The sequence below is a fragment of the Ascaphus truei genome, chromosome 7, assembly GCF_040206685.1.
Source record: "Ascaphus truei isolate aAscTru1 chromosome 7, aAscTru1.hap1, whole genome shotgun sequence".
In the NCBI taxonomy this organism is placed as follows: domain Eukaryota; kingdom Metazoa; phylum Chordata; class Amphibia; order Anura; family Ascaphidae; genus Ascaphus; species Ascaphus truei.
This window is the reverse complement of record NC_134489.1, coordinates 3,419,652-3,446,264: the sequence shown is the minus strand read 5'-3', so window position 1 is coordinate 3,446,264 and position 26,613 is coordinate 3,419,652. Positions and strand designations below refer to the sequence as shown.

Sequence of the window (26,613 nt, the reverse complement as noted above, 5' to 3'; positions counted from 1 at the left end):
ATTAATTTTGATTAGGGTGTCCATTGAGTGCTATAGAGGCTTATCATGCCCATATTATTATATGGGTATGATGTACCACTATACTACTCAATGGGTACAGGGTGGGTATAGTGGGTCCGGGGTGGGTGCTTAGGACTCCCGGGTGGGTAGCGGGGCAGGGTGGGTTAACCCCTTAATGACTATAGCGATTATTAACAACTACGGTGATTAAGGGGTTAGGGGCCATTAGATTGTATTTATTATGTATGTATAAAACAAATATAATCACTGCGCTTCTCCATGTAAAGAGCATGCAGCTAGTGAAGGAAATGGCCATACAAATGTGCAAAACAGAAAGTGAATCCCTGCGCTTCTCCCATAGGGATAGCAATCAATGGGGAATATATATATATATGTATGGTGTAAATATCTATAAGAAAAAAGGAGACTTTTGGTATACATCCTTTGATCAAATAATGCCAAGCCTGCTAACCACGTCAAGGTAAGTCTCTTTAGCAGGTCCCTACGCTACATGCATACTAATGTTATGTGAAATAAGCCCAGAAGGGGTTAAAATATCAAAGCATATGCTTGTATAACCTAGTGCAATTAAAAACTGGTATATACCAGTACAGATACTCACCTGTAAGTGAAGTGGAATAAGGGGACCTTGCTAGGAGATTATATACCTAGAAGAGGAGGGGCTGGCCTGCCACAAACTGCTCAATAAGCAGTTGCAGGTGATTGGCTAAATATATTCAATTACACCATAGTAGTGTTGCCCTCTAGGAGCGTGCTGCAAAGGATTAAAATCGGCCCAACAAATAATGTAAAACAAATATAATCACTGCGCTTCTCCATGTAAAGAGCATGCAGCTAGTGAAGGAAATGGCCATACAAATGTGCAAAACAGAAAGTGAATCCCTGCGCTTCTCCCATAGGGATAGCAATCAATGGGGAATATATATATATGTATGGTGTAAATATCTATAAGAAAAAAGGAGACTTTTGGTATACATCCTTTGATCAAATAATGCCAAGCCTGCTAACCACGTCAAGGTAAGTCTCTTTAGCAGGTCCCTACGCTAAATGCATACTAGTGTTATGTGAAATAAGCCCAGAAGGGGTTAAAATATCAAAGCATATGCTTGTATAACCTAGTGCAATTAAAAACTGGTATATACCAGTACAGATACTCACCTGTAAGTGAAGTGGAATAAGGGGACCATACATATATATATATTCCCCATTGATTGCTATCCCTATGGGAGAAGCGCAGGGATTCACTTTCTATTATGTATGTATGCTTTCTGGTAACGGAGGACAGGGACCTGCTGTATCCTGATGAGGACGCCCATCATATTGCTGTGGTAAGTAGAACTATATTTATTTAATTTATTTATGCTGGTTAATGTTGTGTTAATAATGGGCAAATAATCTATTATCCATATCTGGATAATAGTTATTTTGCCCATTACTGTACTGTATGTGGGGGGTATTGATTGAAATGTAGGTCATGTTATTTGTTGACAAATAGGGTTGGTACCATAGGTCTGCGGAGACCTATGGAGACCACCTGAGGTCCCTCGGACACCCACGGGTACCACCTGCGGACCCACGGGGGACACCTGCAGGGAAGAACCGAGGGCCCCAAGCTGTGGGGGCCTCGCGGACCTGCAGGGACACCTGAGGGCCGCCAGACCCACTTGGGAACCACCGAGGGACTCAGAACCCTGTGGGGATGACCCGGGGACCCCCGGGGACCCACAGGCCCACCCGTGGACCCCATTGTGGCCCACGGTGACCCGCGGGGGCAACCTGGAGGCCCACTGCACCTAAAGGGGATCACTTGAAGGCACCCACACAACTGTGGGCACCCCCCTCTGGTGCACTGTGGGGCCTGCGGACACCCGTTGGGCCCACCGAGGACCCCTGTCGGTCTGGGGTATGAATCCTGTATGTTAAAAAATAAATCATGGTTTTACATATAGGGGGCACGGGGGGTGGGGGGTGTATTGGTGTTTGTTAAATATTGCAATGTTTATTGTGGTCTAGGAGGTGGTATTGGGGCTGTTGTGTGTGTATTGTTTTTATTGTGGGTAGCGGGGGTGGGTGACAGGGGTATTAGCCACAAGGATGGGTGTTTAGGCCTTGCGGGGGAGTAGCGGAAGGGTTAACCACTTCATTCACACTTTTGCAAATGGAGAAGGCATCAAAACTGGGTCATGTTTGCATACTGGGGGATTTTAATTATCCAGACATAGATTGGGGCAATGAGATTAGCATTACAACAAAAGGAAACAGGTTTTTGGGGGTGCTTAAAGACAATTATATGACCTAAATTGAGAAATCAACCAGGAGAGGGGCAATACTGCATTTGGTCATATCAAACAAGTCTTGGAACATTTGGATATCAGTGATCATAACATGGTCTCATTTGAAATAAATGATCAAAAAACAGATTACTTGGGTTCAACAAAGACCTTAAACTTTAGAAAAGCAGATTTTAATAAACTGAGGGCTAATCTACAACCAATACATTGGGGTGATGTTTCTGCAGGGAAAAATGTAGAAGATAAACGGGCAGTCTTTAAAACATTGTTAGAAAAGCACACTTATCATTGTATACCCTTGGGTAATAAGTATAAAAGAAATAAGTCAAAACCAATGTTGCTAAATAAACAAACAGGTAGGGGAGGAAATGGACAAGAAGAGGAAGGCGTTAAGATTCTTTAAGTCAGAAGGGACAGAGACATTGTATCAGAATTATAAGGAATGTAACAAAAATTTGCAAAAGGGCAATCAAATTAGCAAAAATGGATAATTAAAAAAGGATTGCAATAGAAAGTAAGGTCAACCCTAAAAAGTTCTGTAAGTACCTTAATAACAAAAAAATGAGAAAAGAAAATATAGGACCCATTCAGTGTGAGATGGGTAGGCAGATTACTGGAGATAAGAAAAAAGCAGAGGTATTAAACTAATTATTGCCTCTGTGTTTACCAGGGAAGAATAAAGTTCAATAGTAGTGCCGCTGGAGGAAGGCACAACCTCCATATTAATGAACAATTGGTTAACTGAGGAAGAAGTTCATAAGCGACTTGAAAAAATTAAAGTAAATAAGGCACCTGGCCCCGATGGCATACATCCAGGAGTTCTCAAGGAGTTAAACTCAGTAATAGCCAAACCATTATATTTAATATTCAAAGACTCCATTTCCACAGGCTCAGTACCACAAGGTTGGCGTAAAGCAGATGTGGTGCCTATATTTAAAAAGAGAGCTAGATCACAACCGGGGAATGACAGACCTGTAAGCCCGACTTCAATAGTGGGGAAACTACTTGAAGGTTTAATCCAGGATAATATTCAGGAATACCTAATGGAAAACAAAATGATTAGTAATAGTCAGCATAGATTTATGAAGGATAGATCATGCCAAATTAACCTTATTTGTTTCTTTGAGGAGGTAAGTAGGAATTTAGACCAGGGTAATGCAGTTGATGTGGTCTACTTAGATTTTGCAAAGGCTTTTGATACGGTTTCACACAAGAGGTTGGTGTACAAAATAAAGAAAATTGGACTCAGTAATAATATATGCACCTGGATTGAAAACTGGTTAAAGGACATACCACAGAGTGTTGTCATAAATGGAACTTTTTCAGGTTGGGCTACAGTCGTGAGTGGAGTACCTCAGGGATCGGTACTGGGACCCCTGCTTTTTAACTTGTTTATTAATGACCTTGAGGTTGGCATCGAGAGCAAAGTCTCCATCTTTGCTGATGATACTAAATTGTGTAAGGTAGTAGAATCAGAGCAGGATGTAATTTCTCTTCAGAAGGACTTGGAGAGACTGGAAACGTGGGCAGGTAAATGGCAGATGAGGTTTAATGCAGATAAATGTAAGGTTATGCATTTTGGATGCAAGAATAAAAGGCGAATTACAAATTAAATGGGGATAAATTGGGGGAGTCCTTGATGGAGAAGATTTAGGAGTGCTTGTAGACAGCAATCTTAGCAATAGTGCCCAAAGTCATGCAGTAGCTGCAAAGGCAAACAAGATCTTATCTTGCATTAAACGGGCAACGGATGGAAGGAAAGTAAACATAATTATGCCCCTTTACAAAGCATTAGTAAGACCACACCTTGAATATGGTGTACAATTTTGGGCACCAATCCCAAGAAAAGACATTATGGAACTAGAGAGAGTGCAGAGAAGAGCCACCAAATTAATAAAGAGGATGGACAATCTAAGTTATGAGAAGAGGCTAGCTAAATTAGATTTATTTACATTAGAAAAGAGGCGTCTAAGAGGGGTATGATAACTATGTACAAATATATTCGGGGACAATACAAAAGCTTTCAAAAGAACTATTCATCCCACGGGCAGTACAAAGGACTCAGGGCCATCCCTTAAGGTTGGAGGAAAGGAGATTTCACCAGCAACAAAGTAAAGGGTTCTTTACAGTAAGGGCAGTTAAAATGTGGAATTCATTACCCATGGAGACTGTGATGGCAGATACAATAGATTTGTTCAAAAAAAGTCTGGACATCTTTTTAGATGGGAAAGGTATACAGGGATATACCAAATAAGTATACATGGGAAGGATGTTGATCCAGGGATTAATCCGATTGCCAATTCTTGGAGTCAGGAAGGAATGTATTTTTCCCCTTATGAGATATCATTGGATGATGTGACTCTGGGGTTCTTTGTTTGCCTTCCTCTGGATCAATAAGTAAGTATAGATATAGGATAAAGTATCTGTTGTCTAAATTTAGCATAGGTTGAACTTGATGGACGTACGTCTTTTTTCAACCTCATCTACTATGTAACCAAGTAACTATTACCGTAGCTATTACCGCTATGGTAATGAAGGGGTTAAGTCCACCCGCAAACCCCCCCCCCCCCCCGCAAGGCCTAAACACCCACCTCGGGCCAAATACCCCCTTCACCCACCCCCGCTACCCACAATAAGCCTGGCACGGGTGGTTAACCCCTTCATTGCCTTCGCAGTTAGCCGCTAAGGTAATCAAGTGGGCTGTAAATGCGTTTTTCCTGCATCGGATTCATGCCGGGGGTCTCTGGTGCTGGTATTAATGGGTATCAGCTCCGGAGACCCCCGGCATCAATCCGATGCAGGAAAAACGCCAAAAAAATTCTAAGTGCTGTATCGCTGCCTTATCGATGCTTCTCCCCACCCTCCCAACAACTTTTTCTGGCGTTTGGATTTGGGGAGGAAATCGCCATTCTAGGGCGGCGATAACCTACTCGCGGCTACTAGAATCGCGCGTGTTTATGAACATTACGAAAAGCGTCGATAAGTGGCTTATCGCCGCTCAGTCGGGGATTTGATTTTGTTCAAAAGTTTTTTGGGCCATTCAGGCATTTATTGCCCACTTATCAACACTTACTGATTTGGAGTAGACATTTTGGGCGATAAGTGGTCGATAATTGACTTATGAACTCTTACTGCATGAGGCCCTCTGTGTTTAATATATCAGCATAGGTCAAGCATAAGGTTGCCAGACGTCCAGTTTATACGGGGTTGTCCCTTATTTCACTGACTTCTCCCATTGTCCCGGAAAAGTCTGATAGGGTGCATAATTATCACGTAAAACTGAATAGATTTATACTTTAGTGTGATAGTTACGTTTTCTGATAGATGTCGCTTTGCTAAATTATTAATAATAATAGTTAGGACACTGCCTGGTCATCTCATAATACCATGACGCCCTCCCCTATAGACATTACTTATTCTTCCACCGCTACTGGTTAGTTCAGTGCACGTCTTTCCCCGTCTTGCCAAGAGCAGAGATGATAAAAAAAATGAAGAATATAATGGTCAAACAGGAGATACCATTCAGCTCAAAACATTTGCAAATCATTCATCTTGGATTCTGACGTCATACTGGATTTTGGTGTCCCATATTATTATTATTATAAAAATGTAAACGTGGCAACCCGACAAACCATCAGGACTCAAGTGAAACCATCCCACTTTTCTTCTGTGTTCTGCATCTCTCTGCTGCCATTTAATTTTCCTTACAAACTGAGTTTCTTTAGCAGTGATGTATCCCCAGTGCTAGAAGTATCTTTGCTGCTTGATCATTTATTTCCATTGTATCTTGCAGACATCTAGGATGTTGAAAGTTACAGTATGTGAAATTCCAGTTTACGATACCTGGAAAGTCATACTGTATAACATAAATGACCACCAAATTGGTAACATGAACACTTCCTGTTACATAGTTACATACAGTAGTAGATGAGGTTGAAAAAGACATATGTCCTTCAAGTTCTTATCCTATATTTTGTACTTAGTGTATTGATCCAGAGGAATGCAAACTAAAAACCCCAGTGAAACATCCAAGGATGTCTCAAAAGGTGAAAAAATGTATTCTTCCCTGACTCCAATAATGGAAATCCGATTTCTCCCTGGATCAACATCCTTCTTATGTTCACATATTTGGTATATCCCTTTCTATCTTTCCTTTCTAAAAAGAAGTCCAACCTTTTTGTTAAGATATCTATTGTATCTGCCATCGCAGTCTCCATGGGTAATGAAGTCCGCATTTTAACTGCCTTTACTGTAAAGAACCATTTTCTTTGTTGCTGGTGAAATCTCCTTTCCGCCAACCTAAGGGATGACCTTGTGTCGTTTGTACTTCCCTTGGAAGGAAAAGTTATTTTGAAAGCTCCTTGTAGTGACCCCGAAAATATATTTGTATATAGTTATCATATCCACTCTTAGACGCCTCTTTTCTAATGTAAACAAATCTAATTAATGTAAATAAATTAGATTATCCATCCCCTTTATTCATTTAGTAGCTCTTCTCTGCACTTTTTCTAGTTCCATGGTGTATTTTTTATGGAGTGGTACCCAAAACTGTTCTTCATATTCAAAGTGTGGTCTTACTGATGCATAATTTGCTTACTTCACTTCCATCCATTCCCCGTTTAATGCAAGAAAATATCTAATTTGCCTTTGCAGCTACTGCCTGACATTGGGCACTATTGCCAAGCCTGCTGTCTACAAGCACTCCTAAATCCTTCTCCATCAAGGATTCACCACTGTTGCCCCATTTAATTTGTACGCAAATGCATAACCGTACATTTATCCGTATTAAACCTCAACTGCCATTTACCTAATCTAATCAAGTTCTTCTGGAGAGATATTACATCCTGCTCTGATTTTAGTACCTTACACAATTTAGTGTCATCAACAAAGATGGAGACTTTGCTCTCTATGCCAACCTCTAGGTCATTAATAAACACATTAAAAAGCAAGGGTCCAAGTGTTGTTTCTTGATGTACTCCACTTGCAACTTTAGCCCAACCTGAAAATCTTCCATTTATGACAATTCTGTTTTCTATCCTTCAACTAGTTTTTCAATCCAGGTGCATACATTATTACTGAGTCCAATTTATTTATTTTGTATACTAACCTCGTGCGGCACCATATCAATAGCCTTTGCAAAATCTAAGTAGACCACATCAACTGCATTACCCTGGTCTAAATTCCTACTTGCCTCCTCAAAGGAATTAATAAGGTAAGTTTGGCATGATCTATCCTTCATAAAGGATGTTCTTTTGTGCTGATTACATTTTTCAAAGAAATCCGAAGTTGCCCTGGATCATTCATTTCTTTTCTCCATATACTGGATTTTTAGGCAGATATCCCTGAACCAGGAGCACCGGTCCTTGCAAGTATTTTGACTTTGTTATATGTGGTGTGCAGCTTCTCTTGTTATATTCTATCCTTCATAAAACCATGAGGACTATTACTAATAATTTTGTTTTCCATTAAGTACTGTATTCCTGAATATTATTCCATACTAAACGTTCAAGTGGCTTCCCCACTATTGATGTCAGGACTACAGGTCCCCAATTCCCCGGTTGTGATCTATCTCCCTTTTTAAATATAAGCACGTCTACTTTATGCCAATCTTGTGGTACTGAGCAAAAGACAAAAAAACAAGGCGCACAACGCACATAGTGAAGTAAAATTAAAAATACAATTTACTCATAAAATAAGATTACATGCGGATAACAGTGGAGGTCGCTACACGCCGATGCTGATCGGTGCTCCAGGATCATCTGGGAGTAAAGACTGAGACCTGCCCCGTCTTGAGTGAGAGGGAGACGGCATCTACAAACACCAGCTTGCCATCAGATGACAACCAATCCCCTGCACCCTGCGATCGAGTGAGGAGTGCTGTTTGCAGCTGTCTACTGGTGTGGTATACCCAATTACCAACTGCTCATTTTTAACCATATTGATGTACGCAGAACTTATCTTATTTTATGAGTAAATTGTATTTTTAATTTTACTTCACTATGTGCGTTGTGCGCCTTGTTTTTTTGTCTTTTGCATAGTTTCAGGGGTGTTGGGACACCCCCAAGAAGGGCTGCAGACGTAATATATGTGATCTTCCCACAATTAAGGTTGAAATTTCTATTTTGAATTTACTATCACTGTGCACTGCACATTGCATACTGTGTTCCATTAATTATTAGCTGCGCACTGAATCACCTATTCTTTTATCACTGTCACTTGTGGTACTGAGCCTGTGAAAATAGAGTACTTGAATATTAAATTTAATGGTGTTGCCATTACTGAACTTGGCTATCGGGGCTAGGTGCCGTATTAATTACTTTAATTTTATCAAGCCGCCTATGTTGTACTTAAAAAAAAAAAAAAAAAACATTTCTAACTTTGATATACTTTAAAAAAAAAAGGTTAAAATCAAAACTTTTTTTTATTTCTATCAAAAAGAACATGGAGTACTTAAAATTGTTCTGGGATATCATTGCTTCTCTCTCTTCTCATATCATAGGACAAAGAAATCGGGCCGGAAGAGCTACAGAGAATTTTGACAGAGACCACTTTAAAACGTAAGAGCCATAGCAGACGTTGTTCAGTTCTAAATCAGGGCTGCAGAATGCACCATGTACAGAAAGATCTCAAATGTTGTGTGGTCAGTGTAGGTGTCCCTTGCATAGGACTTTCAGGACTGGAATACCTAAGCTTCAATAACGGGTATCAGAGTTTAATCGGTGTGAATTGCACTTAGCGTGAGATCAAGCTCCTATACCAATAATTGACCCTAACTGAATGTTATCCTAAATCTCTTAAGGATATATTGTCACTGAAATGCTGGTAGTCAAAAAGACACACAAAGACAGACTCCCTCTTCTCTCTTTCTCTCTCTTGAGATTCTAATTTACGTTAATATGGTTAGCTAGGTTTCTGCAATTACAGTTTGCCATACAGCAAATAAAAATATCATGTGAACACATTCACGTCTCAACCTGTGTGCAACCCTGCTTTTCACCATTATCATAAGATTCCTTGAAATCACATCATCTTAGCTTGTGGCCTTCCTCATTTATCCCATACCCAAGACCCTCTCATCGGAGAATGGTAAAGATTCATATGGGGGGATTCACTAACCTCCAGCACAGGTCATCGCATATCGATCACATGCCCGATAAGGGCCTCAGGGCCCAGAAACATTGATGGCTGACTTAAGAGTATGTGATGATGCTGATTTTTCTGAGCGCCAGGTTTACAATTGTTTACAGTGGTAACACGTTGACTTCTATTGGCTTGAATGGCAGTCAATGTGGGAAAACAGTGCAATAATCGGTAACAGAGCTCCTTATACTTCCTCCCAAACCTGGCCCTACTACCGCCTTCCACATTAGTGTTGGAAGTACCATCATTCACCCAGTAGCCTAAGCACGCTGCCTAGGGGACACATTCGCCCCTCAAATTCAAAACCTGTCGCTTTTTCCTCCACAATATAACAAAGATACGCCCTTTCCTCTGTTGTTTGACTGCTAAAACTTTGACTCAGGCCCTCATTCTGTCCCGCCTTGATTACTGTAACCTCCTGCTGTGCGGCTGTCTCCCCTACAATCTATCCTAAACGCAGCTGCCAGAATCACTCCCCTATTTCCGAAATCTGTCTCAGCTTCTCCCATGCTGAAATCCCTCTCCTGGCTCCCTATCAAATCACGCATCTCATACTCAATTCTCCTCCTCACTTTTAAAGCTTTACATTCTTCTGCTCCTACTTACATCTCAGCCCTAATTTCCCGACTCTTGCGTTCTGCTCAAGGATGTCTCCTCTCTACCCCCTTTGTATCTAAAGCCCTCTCCCGCCTTAAACCTTTCTCATTTTCTGCCCCGCACCTCTGGAATGCCCTTCCCCTCAATACCCGACTAGCACCCTCTCTATCCACCTTTAAGATCCACTTGCTTAAAGAAGCATATGAGTAACACCTTGGCTAATACTATACACGATATATAAAGCTTGGCCCCCTGCAGACGCACTTGCCTGAATTCCCTCCTACTGTCTCTGTACGTTCTTCCTACCAATTAGATTTTAAGCTCTTCGGGGCAGGGACTCCTCTTCCGAAATGTTACTTTTATGTCTGAAGCACTTATTCCCATGATCTGTTATTTGTATTATTTGTTATTTATATGATTGTCACGTGTATTACTAATGTAAAGCGCTATGTACACTAATGGCGCTATATAAATAAAGACATACATACATATTTGAGGTTAGTGAATCCCAGCAATAAATACTAAACCTATTAAAACAAAAAACATGTAGCACTGTGTGATTATGTTTTTTCAGGTTTGAAGCCTGGGGGTCTATGGAGCTGAACTATGTTAATTTCACATCTGGGGACACCCTGCTTACAGCTACTTGCCTCCGTAGGGGGTGCCGGTATCTCTGTGGAGTTTAAAGGTCCAGGTCACGAGGGGCCAATAGGAAGCCACAAGGGATGTCACGGCTTCCCATCGGCACATGGGACATTTAAACAGCGCCATTTCATTAGACACACAAGTTCCCTGGCTGCAGATACCGACAGCCCCTACGGAGGTAAGTATTTATGGCAGCAGGGGATCCCCGGAGCTTAAATTAATGCAGTTCAGCTCCGGAGACCCCCTGCTTCAATCAAGTATGATTTTTTTTTTTAAATTGCAGTGCTACGTGTTTTGCTGCTTGAATGTAAACCCATAACATCAACATGGAACATCTCTTTAAGTCACCTGCAATTTTCTCTTTAACATTAATCTCTTCTCATTTAAGATGCCCATTTGAAGACTGATGGATATTCTCTGGAAACCTGCAAACAGCTTATTGAGCTTACAGACGTATCCTTAAAATATATGTAACATAGTAAGTCCATTCTACCTGTCTTTCCCACTGTTACGTAAGCCCCTAGTAAGTTCATGGCAGTAACAGGTTAAATATGTGGGTATTACACCCCTGCAGCTTCCTCTGTGATGGACAGAAGTGAGGTGGTTACTCATGACCTGAGTAAGCCTATCAGGATAGGTACAGATCATGAGCCCGCCCCTTCTGAAATCCTATTCAAAGGAGTGGCCAAATTTAGTTAGTCTTGCTCTGCCTTCCAAGGTGAGAGCATGGGCTGTCAGCCTCTCCCATGGCGTGGATGAGCTGGCCCACCCTAGGCCGAAAGGTCCGGGGACCATCAAGACTCAAGGCCCCATACTATTGGGGCAAGCACCATCCTGAAGTCCTGGGACATTGGACTACAACAACTGTGCTGTATAAAGAGCTGCTGCAGCATGTCCAATAAACCTACTTGCTCACTATACCTCTGCCTGGGTGTCAGTTCCTGGGCAGGAGGGGTAGAGTGTGCTGTCGTGGGAGCTGACATCCTGCATCCCAGGAGCCCATCACAGCTGGAGGCGCTGAACCAAGTAGCAAGAACCCAGAGACCACCCAAAAGCCTGTCCTTTTGCCCCTACCATCGCGGCTACTCAGCTCTCCTGAACCAGCAGGTACACCTCAGGACCACACTAAGATAGTAATTCAGTCCTTCTCCCAGAGGAGGGAGGGGGGGGGGGTACAGGGGTTACATATATGTATTTTATTTGGGAGAGGAGCTAATCGGAGATAGTTTTGCATATTATAGTAGAAGAGTAGTGAGATAGCTGTGCATGTTTTTGTGATCAGATAACCGTGCATCTCTTAACAAGTAGTGTGTGAGATAGTTGTGTACATCACTTCTCTTGTAACATTTAGTATTAATACCTTTGAAGTCTCTCTTAAACATTCCTTAAATCTGCAATGCACTTTTCCTTCAATATACCGGTTTTCTTTAATATTACATCACAGCACAGTGGCAATGGGAAGCTGCAGCTGGAGGAATTTAATCAACTATGGAGCAAAGTTAAAGATTGGGAGGTAATGTGCAGAACAGTCATCCTGACTCCAGGCTATCAGGGAAAGTCTCTGACAGTCTTGGCTTTATATCTAAATGTAGGGTGACCTCCTGACTGCAAATTATTAGGGACATGCTCAGATAGTGCTCGGTTTATATCAGGGGCAGGTTCAGACAGTCCTGAGTTTATACCAGGGACAGGTTCAGGTATGTAATGGTTTTTATGTTATTGCAACTTAAAACATCTGGCCATGCCAAACTACACACATAATTCAATATAATGGTATCAGTTTACCTGGGCTTTGTTATAGAACTCGATGTCTAGGGTTACTGCACCTTTACAGCCTGCAAACAGCCACTTTCTATCTTTTAGCGCATCTACATCAGGTACGATAAAGACAGATCAGGAACTATGGATGTGCAAGAGATGCGTCTAGCGCTGGAAGCAGAAGGTGAGAGGGTAATTGCGTCACTGACCTAACTTCCATGAATCTGGTTTCCCCTGCGGTCACACTGAATTCACTGTCCCATTAAACTTGAAATTAAAATGACTATTGTCCTATCACGAAGGATTTGTGATAAAACTTACAATTTGCTCTTCTTTTACTCAGGGCTACACTTGAACAACCAGCTGGTTGAATCTCTCACTGGGAGATACAGTGATGACCTGAGACGTGTGGACTTTGACAGCTTCTTGTCCTGCATGGCATTTCTAGTCTGCCTTTTCAGTAAGAGATCTCCAAAACATTTCAGCATTGGGGCACTTTGACATGGAAACTCTGATTGCCTTCAATGGGAATTTCTGTGCGATAGTGCCCCAATTGGCAACATCCTAGTTTGCTGAATTACACTGAAGGGGTTGTTGATTAGATGAATGAATATTCTAGTGCTGTTGATCGAAATCTCGTCAATTAATATTTAATTCAGTCAGTGGTAGCCTGTTCAGTTGTTTAAGGCTACGGCCCCAGTCACTGGGTGCACGCATGCGTCAGAGCGCCTACACCAGTTTCAGCCGCGATCTGTGGTTGCGCATTCAGAGAAGAGCAGATCGCGACTGGCCATGTCGTCACGCGGCTGGTTTGCCCTCATTGGCTGAACCGCCATGTGATGTGGCCACAGCTCGCCCGCTGCGCCAAAAATCTTTTGGGAATGGCGGTCATGCATCGCGCTTTATGCAGGCAGTGACTGGGGCTAGCCCCAAAGAGGGCTGTATCTTGTTTGCGCCACGCACGCATAGCGTGCACAGCTGCGAGCTGTGGGGACGAGGCCTTAGGATACGGCCCAGCACGCTAGACGGAGCGACTCACGGCGCTCTCCCCCTCCAGCCAAGCGATCTGATGGACTTAAGATCACTCGCTACTGGGGTTGTGTGGCAGCGGCGCGGCCATGACGTCACGTGGCTGGTTTGCCCTCATTGGCTGAACTGCAATGACGTGGCCATTGCTCGGCCTCCGCGCCATAATTATTGTCTTTTGGCAAAGGCGGTCGTGCATCGTTCTGGCAGCTACTGGGGCCGGCCACATAGAGAGACGTACCTTGTGTGCGCCGCACACGCAGCCACCGGGAATGAAGCCTTAAGTAGGGTAACAGGCAGAAAATGAATTTGCTGATACTACCTCTCTATGCAGTGAGCTGTTACCAATGGATGGTAAACGATGCATTAAGGCATGTATGATGAATACAGTCAGTGAGTGACATTCACTCAAGGATCGATCTAAATGTATGGAACTGCCTACTAGCGACTGACAATCACTGGAAATAATGACGACATCCTTTTCTTGGATGAAGACCACATAACATTTTAACACTGGTCTCTGTGTTACAGAGAAATGCAGGCACTTGGACCTAAATAAAAATGGCGTAATCAGCATGAGTAAACAAAAGGTGAGCAGACCTCTACGGTCCAAAGTCAATCAATGGCAGTTATACGTTTAAAAAGTTAAAACTGGAAGATTCACACAAGTTTTTAAAAATATATATTTTTAACGTTTATCCTAGAAATGTTTTACACATCAGCCAAGGTTTAGGCTAGATCTTTCTCATCCAGGTTTCTTCCTTAGTTAGCTTTTTTTATTAGGTGGGAGTGTGCATAAATCTGATTATTTTAGGGGGGACAGAGAGATAACCCAAAGAAAGGGCTCAAAGAACCCCACTGATTGCACTCATTGCCATAAGTCACAGAATAAAGTCTGAATAACCCTCCTGTGGTCCAACAACCAGATCCAAAACAGGGAGAAAAGGAGTGATTTGCTATCAGTCCTAATATAGCTATCCGGAAGCTATTCACTCCTTTTTCTCCATACCTCCTCCGTGGGGAAATATTTTAATTATTTTAACCATTTAGTGTGTAATAATTGATGTAATAAAACTTTTTTGTTTTGGTCGCTCTTTTAAACCCTGTTTTGGATCTGGCTGTTGGACCACAGGAGGGTTATTCAGACTTTATTCTGTGACTTATGGCAATGAGTGCAATCAGTGGGGTTCTTTGAGCCCTTTCTTTGGGTTCTCTCTGTGTCCTATATTACACACCTCTCTTGCACCTGCTCTTTTAAATTATATAGGACGCAAGGATATAGAGGAGAGCAGTCTAATTCATCCATTTTGTATTTTAGGAGGGAGTAAAGATGATTAGGCCATGCCCTCCCACTTAGTGTCCCCGTTATAACTGAACACAGGGACATTGATCCGTTTGTAGGATGTTATTAAAAACACTGCAACTTGTCTGTTTTTTCTCTTGAAGAGAAGCATTAATTACCAAGTTTGAACCTTTTACACATCACACGCGTGCATGCACACAGAAAAATATACATGCCATCTAAATCTTTTCTGTTTTTCGTCACAGTGGGATCAGCTCACCAGCTTTAAATAAAGGAAGCAGAAACTTACATCACCAGGACCTGTAGCTTCTCCGGAGAGGTTACCAGGAGAGTCAGAACATCACCAATATCATTTTAATAAGGAAATCTTGAGATTTGGGCCATTGCTTATTCAGCCCTTCAATGCATTGCATGTCCGACTTGCACTAAAGGTGTTGGCTGCACTGGCCCAGCGTACGCCTATGTATTTTATTTTGTATGCATTGTTGGTGCATCTATTGCCTTCATTTTCCAATAAAATCTATAAAGATCTAGAGATCAGACTTGTGTACTTATTGATTGGATACAAGACGAATGTTTCTTGCGTTTAACAAACGGTATAACTCTAGCTCATGTTTTGAAACTCTGTATTTTAAACATCCCCCCCCCCCCAAAAAAAACAAAAAAATTCATATAGTTTTTAAAAAGAAGAGCAAATTTAATTTACACAGAAGTACTAAATGTACATAATTCTTTAAAAAAATCATTATACACTATAAATACAGTACAAAAATTTGTATAGTACTATATTCTGCTTCAGACTGTAATGTTGGTACTGGTACCAGCAGGGCAAAGAATGAGAGGGGGGAGGGGTGTTTATGGTTTGAGAGGGGCTTTTTAAAGATTGTGAGGCTTAATTTGGCATGTTGGCGGGCATAGAGCGCTCACTGCTCGGTGGCTGCTGCAATGCGTTGCTGTTGTCTCCACAGCAGCAAAGAGTTTGAATTATCCGGAACAGACCCTGGTGGGTAACACTAAGGACTTTTCTCTGAATGGCCTAACCGACTTAAAGCTCTCTCTGCTATTAAACTGTGAAGCTTTGCAGGCTCAATTAACACACACTTTTAGCAGAGGATAACATGCTTATTCCTTATTGCTGTTGCGTGAAAACCACTGTCAGGTTCTTGTCTCCTTAATTCTGTCTCTCTTCTCTTGTACCCCATACATGCCCTTCCCTCAACCCAAATACATGCCAGCAGGTTTTATATACCGTATTTTTGTCCTGTTCTTTTGCCTGAATGGGAGACCTCAAAACCAGTGCTAAGAACATAAAGCTTATTTATTACTCTTTGAACAGCTATTGTGCATGTTACCTCTTAATTAAATGGTGGATTTTTTTTTAGACAGATATATTTTAGATGCATATTTGAGACGATTAAAGGTAATCTAGAGTGCATATTTTTGGGCCTCTTTCTGGTTGTATAGGCTAATAAATTGCCCCTTGAATGCAGAAGTATAAACTTGCTGCAGTTTGGGCGGAGAGGAGGGTGGCAGAAAAGGCATCTGATGATGAGAGGCATCTCTGTGTATGACCAGGGGCAAAGGGTGTATGTCAGGTACTTTTATGGTGGGGTGACGGAGGCAGAGCAAAGTCCTGCGCAGGTCAGACCTGGCAACACACCTTCCATTATAACGGAAAAATAAAGTAGGTGAAATAGTGTCACATTCTTAGCTATGTGCAAATTACATCTCCTAACCAACATGAACTGCCGTTTCCCCACAGAATCTTGGCGGTATGTTCTAATGCTCCTTATCTGTGTTTTTGACACTTATGCTGCTAGAGTAGAGGGGCCTACAACCCTCCGACAGCCAAAATTGTAAATGTGAGCCAAAATGGTAAATAAGTGAGATTCCATTGCTAGCGGCAGCAAGGGTACCTGGGTTAAGAGCCCAACTCCTTCAGCTATGCATTGAATGCCTCATTACTGCTCTCATATTCCCACTGGCATGGTAAGAAGCCATCCCTAATGCAAATCCATAGCCGACATTATAAAGAGCAGTGCTGGCTTCACGGTTTGAACAAGACTAGTGGTGAGGCTATTTGACCAGGCACTCTGGGATTCCGGTAATGGGAGCAGTATGACATAGGGGTTATCATCTCTGAACTTCACCCCTTTTCCAAGGCCATGTGTGATGTGACCTGCTTGTTGGAAGAGGTTCCCCTGCACATATGCTTTAGCAAAGCCTGCCAGCGAATGGGATTAAAGGGGGAAACAGATCTTTCCCAACCCCCTGCTTACACCCCCTTGTCACACACTTACCACACCCTCCAATTAAGAAACCCCAATAATTCTTGGTGCATCCCAAAATAAAAATCCCACATATCTTTACTGTTAAACTCTGTTCTGTGTGCACTTTGCATTCATTCATCATTTACTTATTTCCTGTAACAGGAAAATAAGAAAAAAAAAATACAACAAATAACATAAAAATCCCCTGACTTGATGTTTTGAATAACTTATAATATTTAAAAAAAGAAATAAATCATAATAATAATTTTAATACGCTTTGTTTCCGCCTGTTCCATTCTCTTGTTACGCTTCTGACATCTCTCTAAGTTCTTTTTTCTGACAGTCCGTTGGGTTGAGATGAGAAGGGGGAGTGGGAATAAGAGGAGAGAAAATGAAGGGAAGTTTTGAAGGCAACAGATCGCCGGTTTGATATGTCATTGAAACTGTCTGTCTGAGAGGAGGAAAAGCACTGTGTGTGTGTTTTGTATGTTTCCGTGTTATAGGCGATCTCCTCTGTGAATTCAGGCAAGAACGCAGGGGGCAGGACATTGAGAAACACAATCTCAGAGAGAGCCACTCACTGCCAGACGCAAACATAGGGGAAAAATTGAGGCTTTAATCCGAAAACACACGGCTCCTGCCCCCTCTGTCGCAGAACGCCTCGCATCCCACTCCAGGTTGCACGTTTCTCCCTGTCTCCTTTTCGTCTTTGCCTGGACACATAATTTTATCACGGCTTGCTTGTTTATTTTTCTCCCCTGTTATCTATTTAACGTCCTGGCTCCTAGGCCCCCGTTGTGGTTGGGGGCCAGGTAAGAGTCCGTGCGGTGGACAGGGGATGAGAAGGGGGAGGAGGAGGAGGAGTGGTGGTAAGAAGGTGGGGCAGAGGAGCGCAGCAGTGGGTTGGGTCCTCCCCCCTGGGGCTGCTGCAGGTTAAGGATGCTGTCGATGGCGCTCTGTAGGTGCTCATTCAGAGTGTCGTCCTGGGGGCTGTCGCTGGAGAAGCTAGCGTTGTCCACGTCAAACGGTTCGGACTTCAGCCTCTTTGCGGGAGGCATTGGCATGTCCCAGCTCAGCCCTGTCTCATTATCGGGCGGCTCTGTCTTGATCACCCGGTGGTAATAACTCTGCTCTTCCTGCTGGACTTCCCTCCTCAGCACTGTTGGGGTCTCTTCAGTCTTCATGGTTCGCGCCTCTGCTCTGTTAAAAAACAGCACCTTGGTGCTCTCCTCCTTTCTCCCCTTCTCTGCCATAGAACCCCCTTGAGTCTTGTGGGACGTGATCACGCTTCTAGTCCCGTCCTCCTGCTTTATGGGCTGAGCCAGGGCTGGTGGCGGTGTTGGCTTTTCAGTCTTTACCCTCGTGTCAGCCGGTCTCCCCGTCACAAAGGCGTCCACATTTTCCCGGTATGTCTTGCGCAGTGGCAGCCGGCAGGAGGTGGCCAGCGGCTTCTTCTCAGTGGCAGAGGAGTGGTCCAGCGTGCCATTCATTTGCCCAGCAGGTGTGATGATGGGGGATGGAGTGGGGTGGACGGCAGTTTTGATGACAGTGCAGACAGGCGCTATGGGAGGTGCTGGTGGGGGAGGAGGATTCTGATGGACTGGATCCAGCGCTGTGTTGTGAATGACCTTACTGAGTCCGGCCTCTTGCTTTATCTTTAGCTTAAGCCCGATCCGGCTCCGGGCTTCGTACGTCTTGATGGGAGGCCTGTTGCGGGACGGGAGTGCGTCGTCATCTGCATCAAGGGACGGGGAGGATTTGGCCCATGTCACGGAGGGGGATCCCCCGCCGCTGTGCTTGATCACCAGCTTGGTGGGGTGGATCTGGGTAGAGCTGCTCTGCACTGCATGAGGCCTCAGGATCTCTGGCGCTGGGGCAGGGCACGGAGCGGAAGAGACAGAGGCCAGAGAAGGAGCGAAGGTCTGACACCGGGAGGAAGAGGAGGAAACATACTCATCTGTAATGGGAAGAAGACGAGACATGAAAGTAAAGCATACATTTATATCATGAACTATAAATAAGGTGTGTGTGTGTGTGTGTGTGTGTGTGTGTGTGTGTGTGTGTGTGTGTGTGTGTACACACACTCCCTGCACATTTTTCACATTTTGTTGGCCTGAGCAGCCTCCACGACACTTTCAAATTGGACTTTGTGTAGAATCTACAAAAACTACTCCAAAGTGATAAAGTTAGAAAATGCATATAGACTATAAAGAAGTAAGATTTACAGAGGAAAAAAAAAAGATTAATCTCAGTTGCATAAGTATTCCATCCCTTTGCTACTGCAGCCCTAAATCAGCTCAGGTGCAAATGAATTGTTTGAAAGGTTACAAAATTACTGAAATGGTGCGTAATCAAGGTGGTTTAACTTAATTTCCTTCTGGTTTATAAAGACTTTCAAGCTGCAAGTTGCATAGTGATCCAACAAAGCAACCATCAAGATCAAGGAGCTTTTGAAACAAGTCAGGGACAAAAAATGGTAGAGAGGTACAGAGAAGGACTAGGGTACAAGAAAATGTCAAAGGCGCCAATTATCCCTCTCGCTGCAGTGAAGTCCATCATTAATTGAACAATGCATCTAGATCAGTGGTTCCCAAACTTTTTCGACTCAAGGCTCCACAAGGCGATCAGGATTTATTCAAGGCTCCCCAAGGCGATCAGGATTTTTCCGCGGCGCCCAAAGTAAAAACAAAGTTGTATATACATACCTAACAGTTGCAGTGCACAGTTGGTGTCTCTCTCAGGCACACACTCTCTCGGACGGACACTCTCTCTCTCTCTCTCACACACTCTCTCTCTCTCTCTCACACACTCTCTCTCAGACACACAAACTCTCTCTCAGACACACACACACTCTCTCTCAGACACACACACTCTCTCTCAGACACACACACTCTCTCTCAGACACACACACTCTCTCTCAGACACACACACTCTCTCTCAGACACACACACTCTCTCTCAGACACACACACTCTCTCTGACACACACACTCTCTCTCAGACACACACACTCTCTCTCAGACACACACACTCTCTCTCAGACACACACACTCTCTCTCAGACACACACACTCTCTCTCAGACACACACACTCTCTCTCAGACACACACACTCTCTCTCAGACACACACACTCTCTCTCTCAGACACACTCTCTCTCAGACACACACTCTCTCTCAGACACACTCTCTCTCAGACACACACTCTCTCAGACACACACTCTCTCTCAGACACACACTCTCTCTCTCAGACACACACTCTCTCTCTCTCAGACACACTCTCTCTCTCTCAGACACACACTCTCTCTCAGACACACACTCTCTCAGACACACACTCTCTCAGACACACACTCTCTCTCTCAGACACACACTCTCTCTCAGACACACACTCTCTCTCTCTCTGACACACACTCTCTCTCTCTCTGACACACACTCTCTCTCTCTCTGACACACACTCTCTCTCTCTCAGACACACACTCTCTCTCTCTCAGACACACACTCTCTCTCTCTCAGACACACACTCTCTCTCTCTCAGACACACACACTCTCTCAGACACACACTCTCTCTCTCAGACACACACTCTCTCTCAGACACACACTCTCTCAGACACACACTCTCTCTCAGACACACACTCTCTCTCTCAGACACACACTCTCTCTCTCTCAGACACACACTCTCTCTCTCTCAGACACACTCTCTCTCTCTCAGACACACACTCTCTCTCTGACACACACTCTCTCTCTCTCTGACACACACTCTCTCTCTCTCTGACACACACTCTCTCTCTCTGACACACACTCTCTCTCTCTCAGACACACACTCTCTCTCTCTCAGACACACACTCTCTCTCTCTCAGACACACACACTCTCTCAGACACACACTCTCTCTCTCAGACACACTCTCTCTCTCTCAGACACACACTCTCTCTCTCAGACACACACTCTCTCTCTCAGACACACTCTCTCTCTCAGACACACACTCTCTCAGACACACACTCTCTCTCTCTCAGACACACACTCTCTCTCTCTCAGACACACACTCTCTCTCTCTCAGACACACACTCTCTCTCTCTCAGACACACACTCTCTCTCTCTCAGACACACACACTCTCTCAGACACACACACTCTCTCAGACACACACACTCTCTCAGACACACACTCTCTCTCTCAGACACACTCTCTCTCTCTCAGACACACACTCTCTCTCTCAGACACACACTCTCTCTCTCAGACACACACTCTCTCTCTCAGACACACTCTCTCTCTCAGACACACACTCTCTCAGACACACACTCTCTCAGACACACACTCTCTCAGACACACACTCTCTCTCAGACACACACTCTCTCTCAGACACACACTCTCTCTCTCAGACACACACTTTCTCTCAGACACACACTCTCTCTCAGACACACACTCTCTCTCAGACACACACTCTCTCTCAGACACACTCTCTCAGACACACACTCTCTCTCAGACACACACTCTCTCTCAGACACACACTCTCTCTCAGACACACACTCTCTCTCAGACACACTCTCTCTCTCAGACACACACACTCTCTCAGACCCTCACACACTCTCTCAGACCCTCACACACTCTCTCAGACCCTCACACACTCTCTCAGACCCTCACACACTCTCTCAGACCCTCACACACTCTCTCAGACCCTCACACACTCTCTCAGACCCTCACACACTCTCTCAGAGCCTCACACACTCTCTCAGACCTTCACACACTCTCTCAGACCTTCACACTATCTCTCAGACACACACTCTCTCTCAGACACACACTCTCTGTCAGACACACACTCTCTCTCAGACACACACTCTCTCTCAGACACACACTCTCTCTCAGACACACACTCTCTCTCAGACACACACTCTCTCTCAGACACACACTCTCTCTCAGACACACACTCTCTCTCAGACACACACACTCTCTCAGACACACACTCTCTCTCAGACACACACTCTCTCTCAGACACACACACTCTCACAGACACACACTCTCACAGACACACACTCTCACAGACACACACTCCCACACACTCTCTCAGACACACTCTCCCAGACTCTCACTGATACACACACACACTCTCTCAGACCCTCACACACTCTCTCAGACCCTCACACTATCTCTCAGACACACACTCTCTCTCAGACACACACTCTCTGTCAGACACACACTCTCTGTCAGACACACACTCTCTCTCAGACACACACACTCTCACAGACACACACACTCTCACAGACACACACTCTCACAGACACACACTCTCACAGACACACACTCTCACACACTCTCTCAGACACACTCTCCCAGACTCTCACTGATACACACACACACACACACACACACACACACACACACTGATACACACACAGTCACTGATACACAATTGCAACCTCTACTCCTTCTTGTGTCAACCCCTCCAACCTCATACTCATCCCCTGCCACCCTCCCTCCTCTCCCTTTCTCCTGTGCCCTTTGGAATGCTCGCTCCCTTTCTAACAAGTTCCTCTCTGTACATGACTTTTTTCTCTCTCACTCTCTGCTCCTATTTGCTATAACTGAGACCTGGCTCACTCAGTCTGACACTGCTCTGGAAGCTGCCCTCTCCTATGGTGGCCTTTCCTTCTCCCACACTCCGCGCACTGATGGCAGGGGTGGAGGCGTGGGGCTCCTGCTCTCCCCCCTCTGCCATTACCGAACCCTTCCTATTTCCCCATCTCTTGCTTTTCCCTCCTTTGAGGCTCACACTGTCCAGATCTTCTCTCCTCTCCCTGTCCATGTGGCGGTCATCTATCGCCCACCTACTTCTACTCATCCCCCTTCTTCCTTTCTCTCTCACTTTGAATCCTGGCTCTCTTTCTTTCTCTCCTCAGTCTCCCCTGTTCTTCTCCTTGGGGACTTCAATTGCCACATTGATGACCCCTCTCTCCCTTGGGCTTCCCGCTTTCTTTCTCTAACCTCTTCTTTTGGCCTTCAACAGTGGACTGCAGCCAGCACCCACAAGGATGGCCACTACTTAGACCTGGTTTTCACTAAAAACTTCTCTCTCTCTGATTTCTCCATTTCCTCTCTCTGACTATCATCTCATCTCATTCTCTCTATCTCGCTTCTCCCCTTCTCCACCTCCATCTACCCCCTGGTTCTGCAGAAACCTGCGCTCTATTCACTTACCTGACTTTGAGTCCACTTTACGCTCCTCCCTCAGCTCAGATACAGACCCTGACAACCTGGTCAGGAACTACAACTCTGTCTTGTCCTCGTCTCTTGATCTACATGCCCCGCTTTCTCTCTGCCGCCCTCGCCCTTCTAACCCTAAACCCTGGCTAAATTCCCACATGCGCATGCTGCATTCCTCCACTCGTTCCTCTGAACGCCTCTGGAGGAAGTCTCACACTCTCGCAGACTTCCTTCACTACAAATTTATGCTATCCTGTTTCAACTCTGCCCCCTCGCAAGCTAAACAAGCCTACTTTTCATCACTAATCAACATGCACAAGTCTAACCCACGCCAACCGTTCTCTGTCTTTGATACTATACTCAAACCACCCTCAGCCGCCTCTCCTTCCTCCATCTCCGCTCAGGACTTTGCTGACTATTTTAAGGAAAAGGTGGAATCCATACGTCAGAATATCCCCTCTGTTTCTTCTTCCCATCCTACACCTCTTCCTAACTCTCCTCCTGCCTTCCTTGACTCTTTTTCCACTGTCTCAGAGGAGGATGTGTTGCTGTTGATCGCCTCTTCTCCCTCTACTTGCCCTCTTGACCTCATTCCCTCCCATCTCCTAAAACCTCTTGCTCCTACTATAATCTCTACGCTCACACACATTTTTAACTCCTCCCTCTGCTCTGGAACCTTTCCATCTTCCTTCAAACATGCAACAGTCATACCATTACTCAAAAACAGCAAGCTTGACCCTACCTGTCTTTCTAACTATCGACCTGTCTCCCTCCTGCCTTTTGCCTCAAAACTCCTTGAACGTCTTGTATTCTCTCGCTTGCTCCATTTTCTCAACACCTATTCTCTCCTAGACCCTCTACAATCTGGCTTCCGCACTGCTCACTCCACTGAAACAGCCCTCACTAAAATAACTGACGACCTCCATGCTGCCAAAGACAGAGGTCATTACACTCTGCTCATATTACTCGACCTCTCTCCAGCATTTGACTCCTTCACATTCTCCATACTCTTGGTATTCGGAACAAAGCTCTATCCTGGATCTCATCCTACCTCTCCCATCGTACTTTCAGTGTATCTTCTGCTAACACCTCCTCCTCCTCTATTGATCTCTCTGTGGGGGTACCCCAGGGCTCTGTCCTGGGACCTCTTCTCTTTTCTCTGTACACACTCTCTCTAGGTGACCTAATAACATCTTTTGGGTTTAATTATCACCTCTATGTCGACGACACACAAATATACTTTTCAACACCCGACCTTACACCTGCTGTACAAACCAAAGTTTCTGAATGTCTCTCTGCTATATCATCCTGGATGGCCCTCCGCCGCCTTAAACTAAACATGGCTAAAACAGAGCTCCTCATACTTCCTCCCAAACCTGGCCCTACTACCTCCTACCACATTACTGTTGGAACTACAATCATTCACCCAGTAGCCCAAGCACGCTGCCTAGGGGTCACACTCGACTCCTCTCTCACATTCGCCCCTCACATTCAAAACATTTCTAAAACTTGTTGCTTTTTCCTCCGCAATATAACAAAGATACGCCCTTTCCTCTGTTGCTCGACTGCTAAAACCCTGACTCAGGCCCTCATTCTCTCCCGTCTTGATTACTGTAACCTCCTGCTGTCCGGCCTTCCTGCCTCTCACCTGTCTCCCCTACAATCTATCCTAAATGCTGCTGCCAGAATCACTCTACTCTTTAGTAGATCTGTCTCAGCATCTCCCCTCATGAAATCCCTCTCCTGGCTTCTGATCAAATCCCGCATCTCACTCTCCATTCTTCTCCTCACTTTTAAAGATTTACACGCTTCTGCCCCTCCTTACATCTCAGCCCTAATTTCTCGTTATGCACCATCCAGACTCTTGCGTTCTTCTCAAGGATGTCTTCTTTCTACCCCCTTTGTATCTAAAGCCCTCTCCCGCCTTAAACCTTTTTCATTGACTGCCCCACACCTCTGGAATGCCCTTCTCCTCAGTACCCGACTAGCACCCTCTCTATACACCTTTAAGACCCACCTTAAGACACATTTGCTTAAAGAAGCATATGAATAGCACTGTGGATATTCTGAACACATAATCCATAAAGCTTGGCCCCCTGCAGACGCACTTACCAGAATTCCCTCCTACTGTCTCTGTACGTTCTCTCTACCTACCAATTAGACTGTAAGCTCCTCGGGGCAGGAACTGTTATTTATATTATCTGTTATTTATTTGATTACCACATGTATTACTACTGTGAAGCGCTATGTACATTAATGGCGCTATATAAATAAAGACATACAAAACAATACACACACAGTCACTGATACATACACACAGTGGAGAGCAGAGGCAGCGACGGATGAGTGACTGGGGGGGAGGGAAGGGGGAGGAGGAAAGGCAGGAGATCCGTCCAGGACAGGCAAATGTACAACTAACTCACTCCCCCCCCCCCCCCAGCACCCGCGCTACCTTCTCCTATCACCCAGGTTAGAAAGGGACGGGACACCGCGCAGACAGAGGAGCCAGGAACGGGAAGGCAGACACACACACTCACCGTGTGCTCTGCACAAAGCGGAAGCCCCGCCCCCGGCTTCCTCTGACCTGCAGCCAATCCCCTGCGGCCCGGCTTGCATTAAGGAGGGATAATCGGAGGGGTGGTGGGGAGGGATAATCGGAGGGATGGTGGGGAGGGATAATCGCGGCGCCCCTCTAGGCAAGCCACGGTGCACCAGGGCGCCGCGGCGCACAGATTGGGAACCACTGATCTAGACACTACCCAGATCAGGTCGTCTCCCAAACTGAGCAGCCTGGCTAGCACACGAAACTGGTTCAGCATGTCACTCTGAAGACAACAATGACCTTGAGAGATCGGCAAAGTTCTGTGTCTGAGATGGGAGTCAGTGTGTGTGTGTGTGTGTGTGTGTGTGTGTGTGTGTGTGTGTGTGTGTATATATATATATATATATATATATACACACAGTGTTCGACAATTAATTATAACTACACGCCCGTGGCGAGTGGATTTAGGCCGCGGGCGAGTAGTTCTGCGGCTCTAGGAATTCCCCATGCAATTTTCCCTGCTCGCACTATGTGAGCCCATTATTTGGCTCCTTCTGTACCTGCAATGGCCGCGCGGCGTCAGACGCCGTGTTGCCATGCCAACATGACACTCGTGACGTCATGACGTCACGCAGCGTCAAGGAGCTGAGGCGCACGAGCCGAGCCACCATTGGAGCCTGGCGCCAGCATGTACCATCTGCCGTCACCGCGTGTCCCATCTCCCGCCTGGCTGGCCGCATTTTCCATCTCCCGCCCGCATCTCCCGCCCTCATTCTCCCATCCGACTGGCAGCATCTCCCGCCCGCATCTCCCACCCGACTGGCCGCATCTC

At 44.9% G+C, this 26,613-nt stretch overlaps 2 protein-coding genes across 6 annotated transcripts in view; one reads left to right on the top strand and one right to left on the bottom strand.

The window, feature by feature from the left end:
• Positions 1–15,316, top strand: part of LOC142498632 (calpain-2 catalytic subunit-like) — a 117,680-nt gene extending 102,364 nt beyond the window's left edge. For both annotated transcript variants that reach the window (XM_075606871.1, XM_075606870.1), the window contains 7 exons: positions 8,812–8,869; positions 11,083–11,147; positions 12,139–12,207; positions 12,558–12,636; positions 12,796–12,912; positions 14,010–14,068; positions 15,027–15,316. In XM_075606871.1, the coding sequence (XP_075462986.1) occupies positions 8,812–8,869; positions 11,083–11,147; positions 12,139–12,207; positions 12,558–12,636; positions 12,796–12,912; positions 14,010–14,068; positions 15,027–15,053 (474 nt within the window). In that variant the 3' untranslated portion in view covers positions 15,054–15,316. The remainder of the gene's footprint in view (positions 1–8,811; positions 8,870–11,082; positions 11,148–12,138; positions 12,208–12,557; positions 12,637–12,795; positions 12,913–14,009; positions 14,069–15,026) is intronic.
• A 1,984-nt stretch (positions 15,317–17,300) lies between these two features.
• Positions 17,301–26,613, bottom strand: part of BICRA (BRD4 interacting chromatin remodeling complex associated protein) — a 153,975-nt gene continuing 144,662 nt past the window's right edge. For all 4 annotated transcript variants that reach the window (XM_075606863.1, XM_075606861.1, XM_075606864.1 and 1 more), the window contains one exon: positions 17,301–19,008. In XM_075606863.1, the coding sequence (XP_075462978.1) occupies positions 17,813–19,008 (1,196 nt within the window). In that variant the 3' untranslated portion in view covers positions 17,301–17,812. The remainder of the gene's footprint in view (positions 19,009–26,613) is intronic.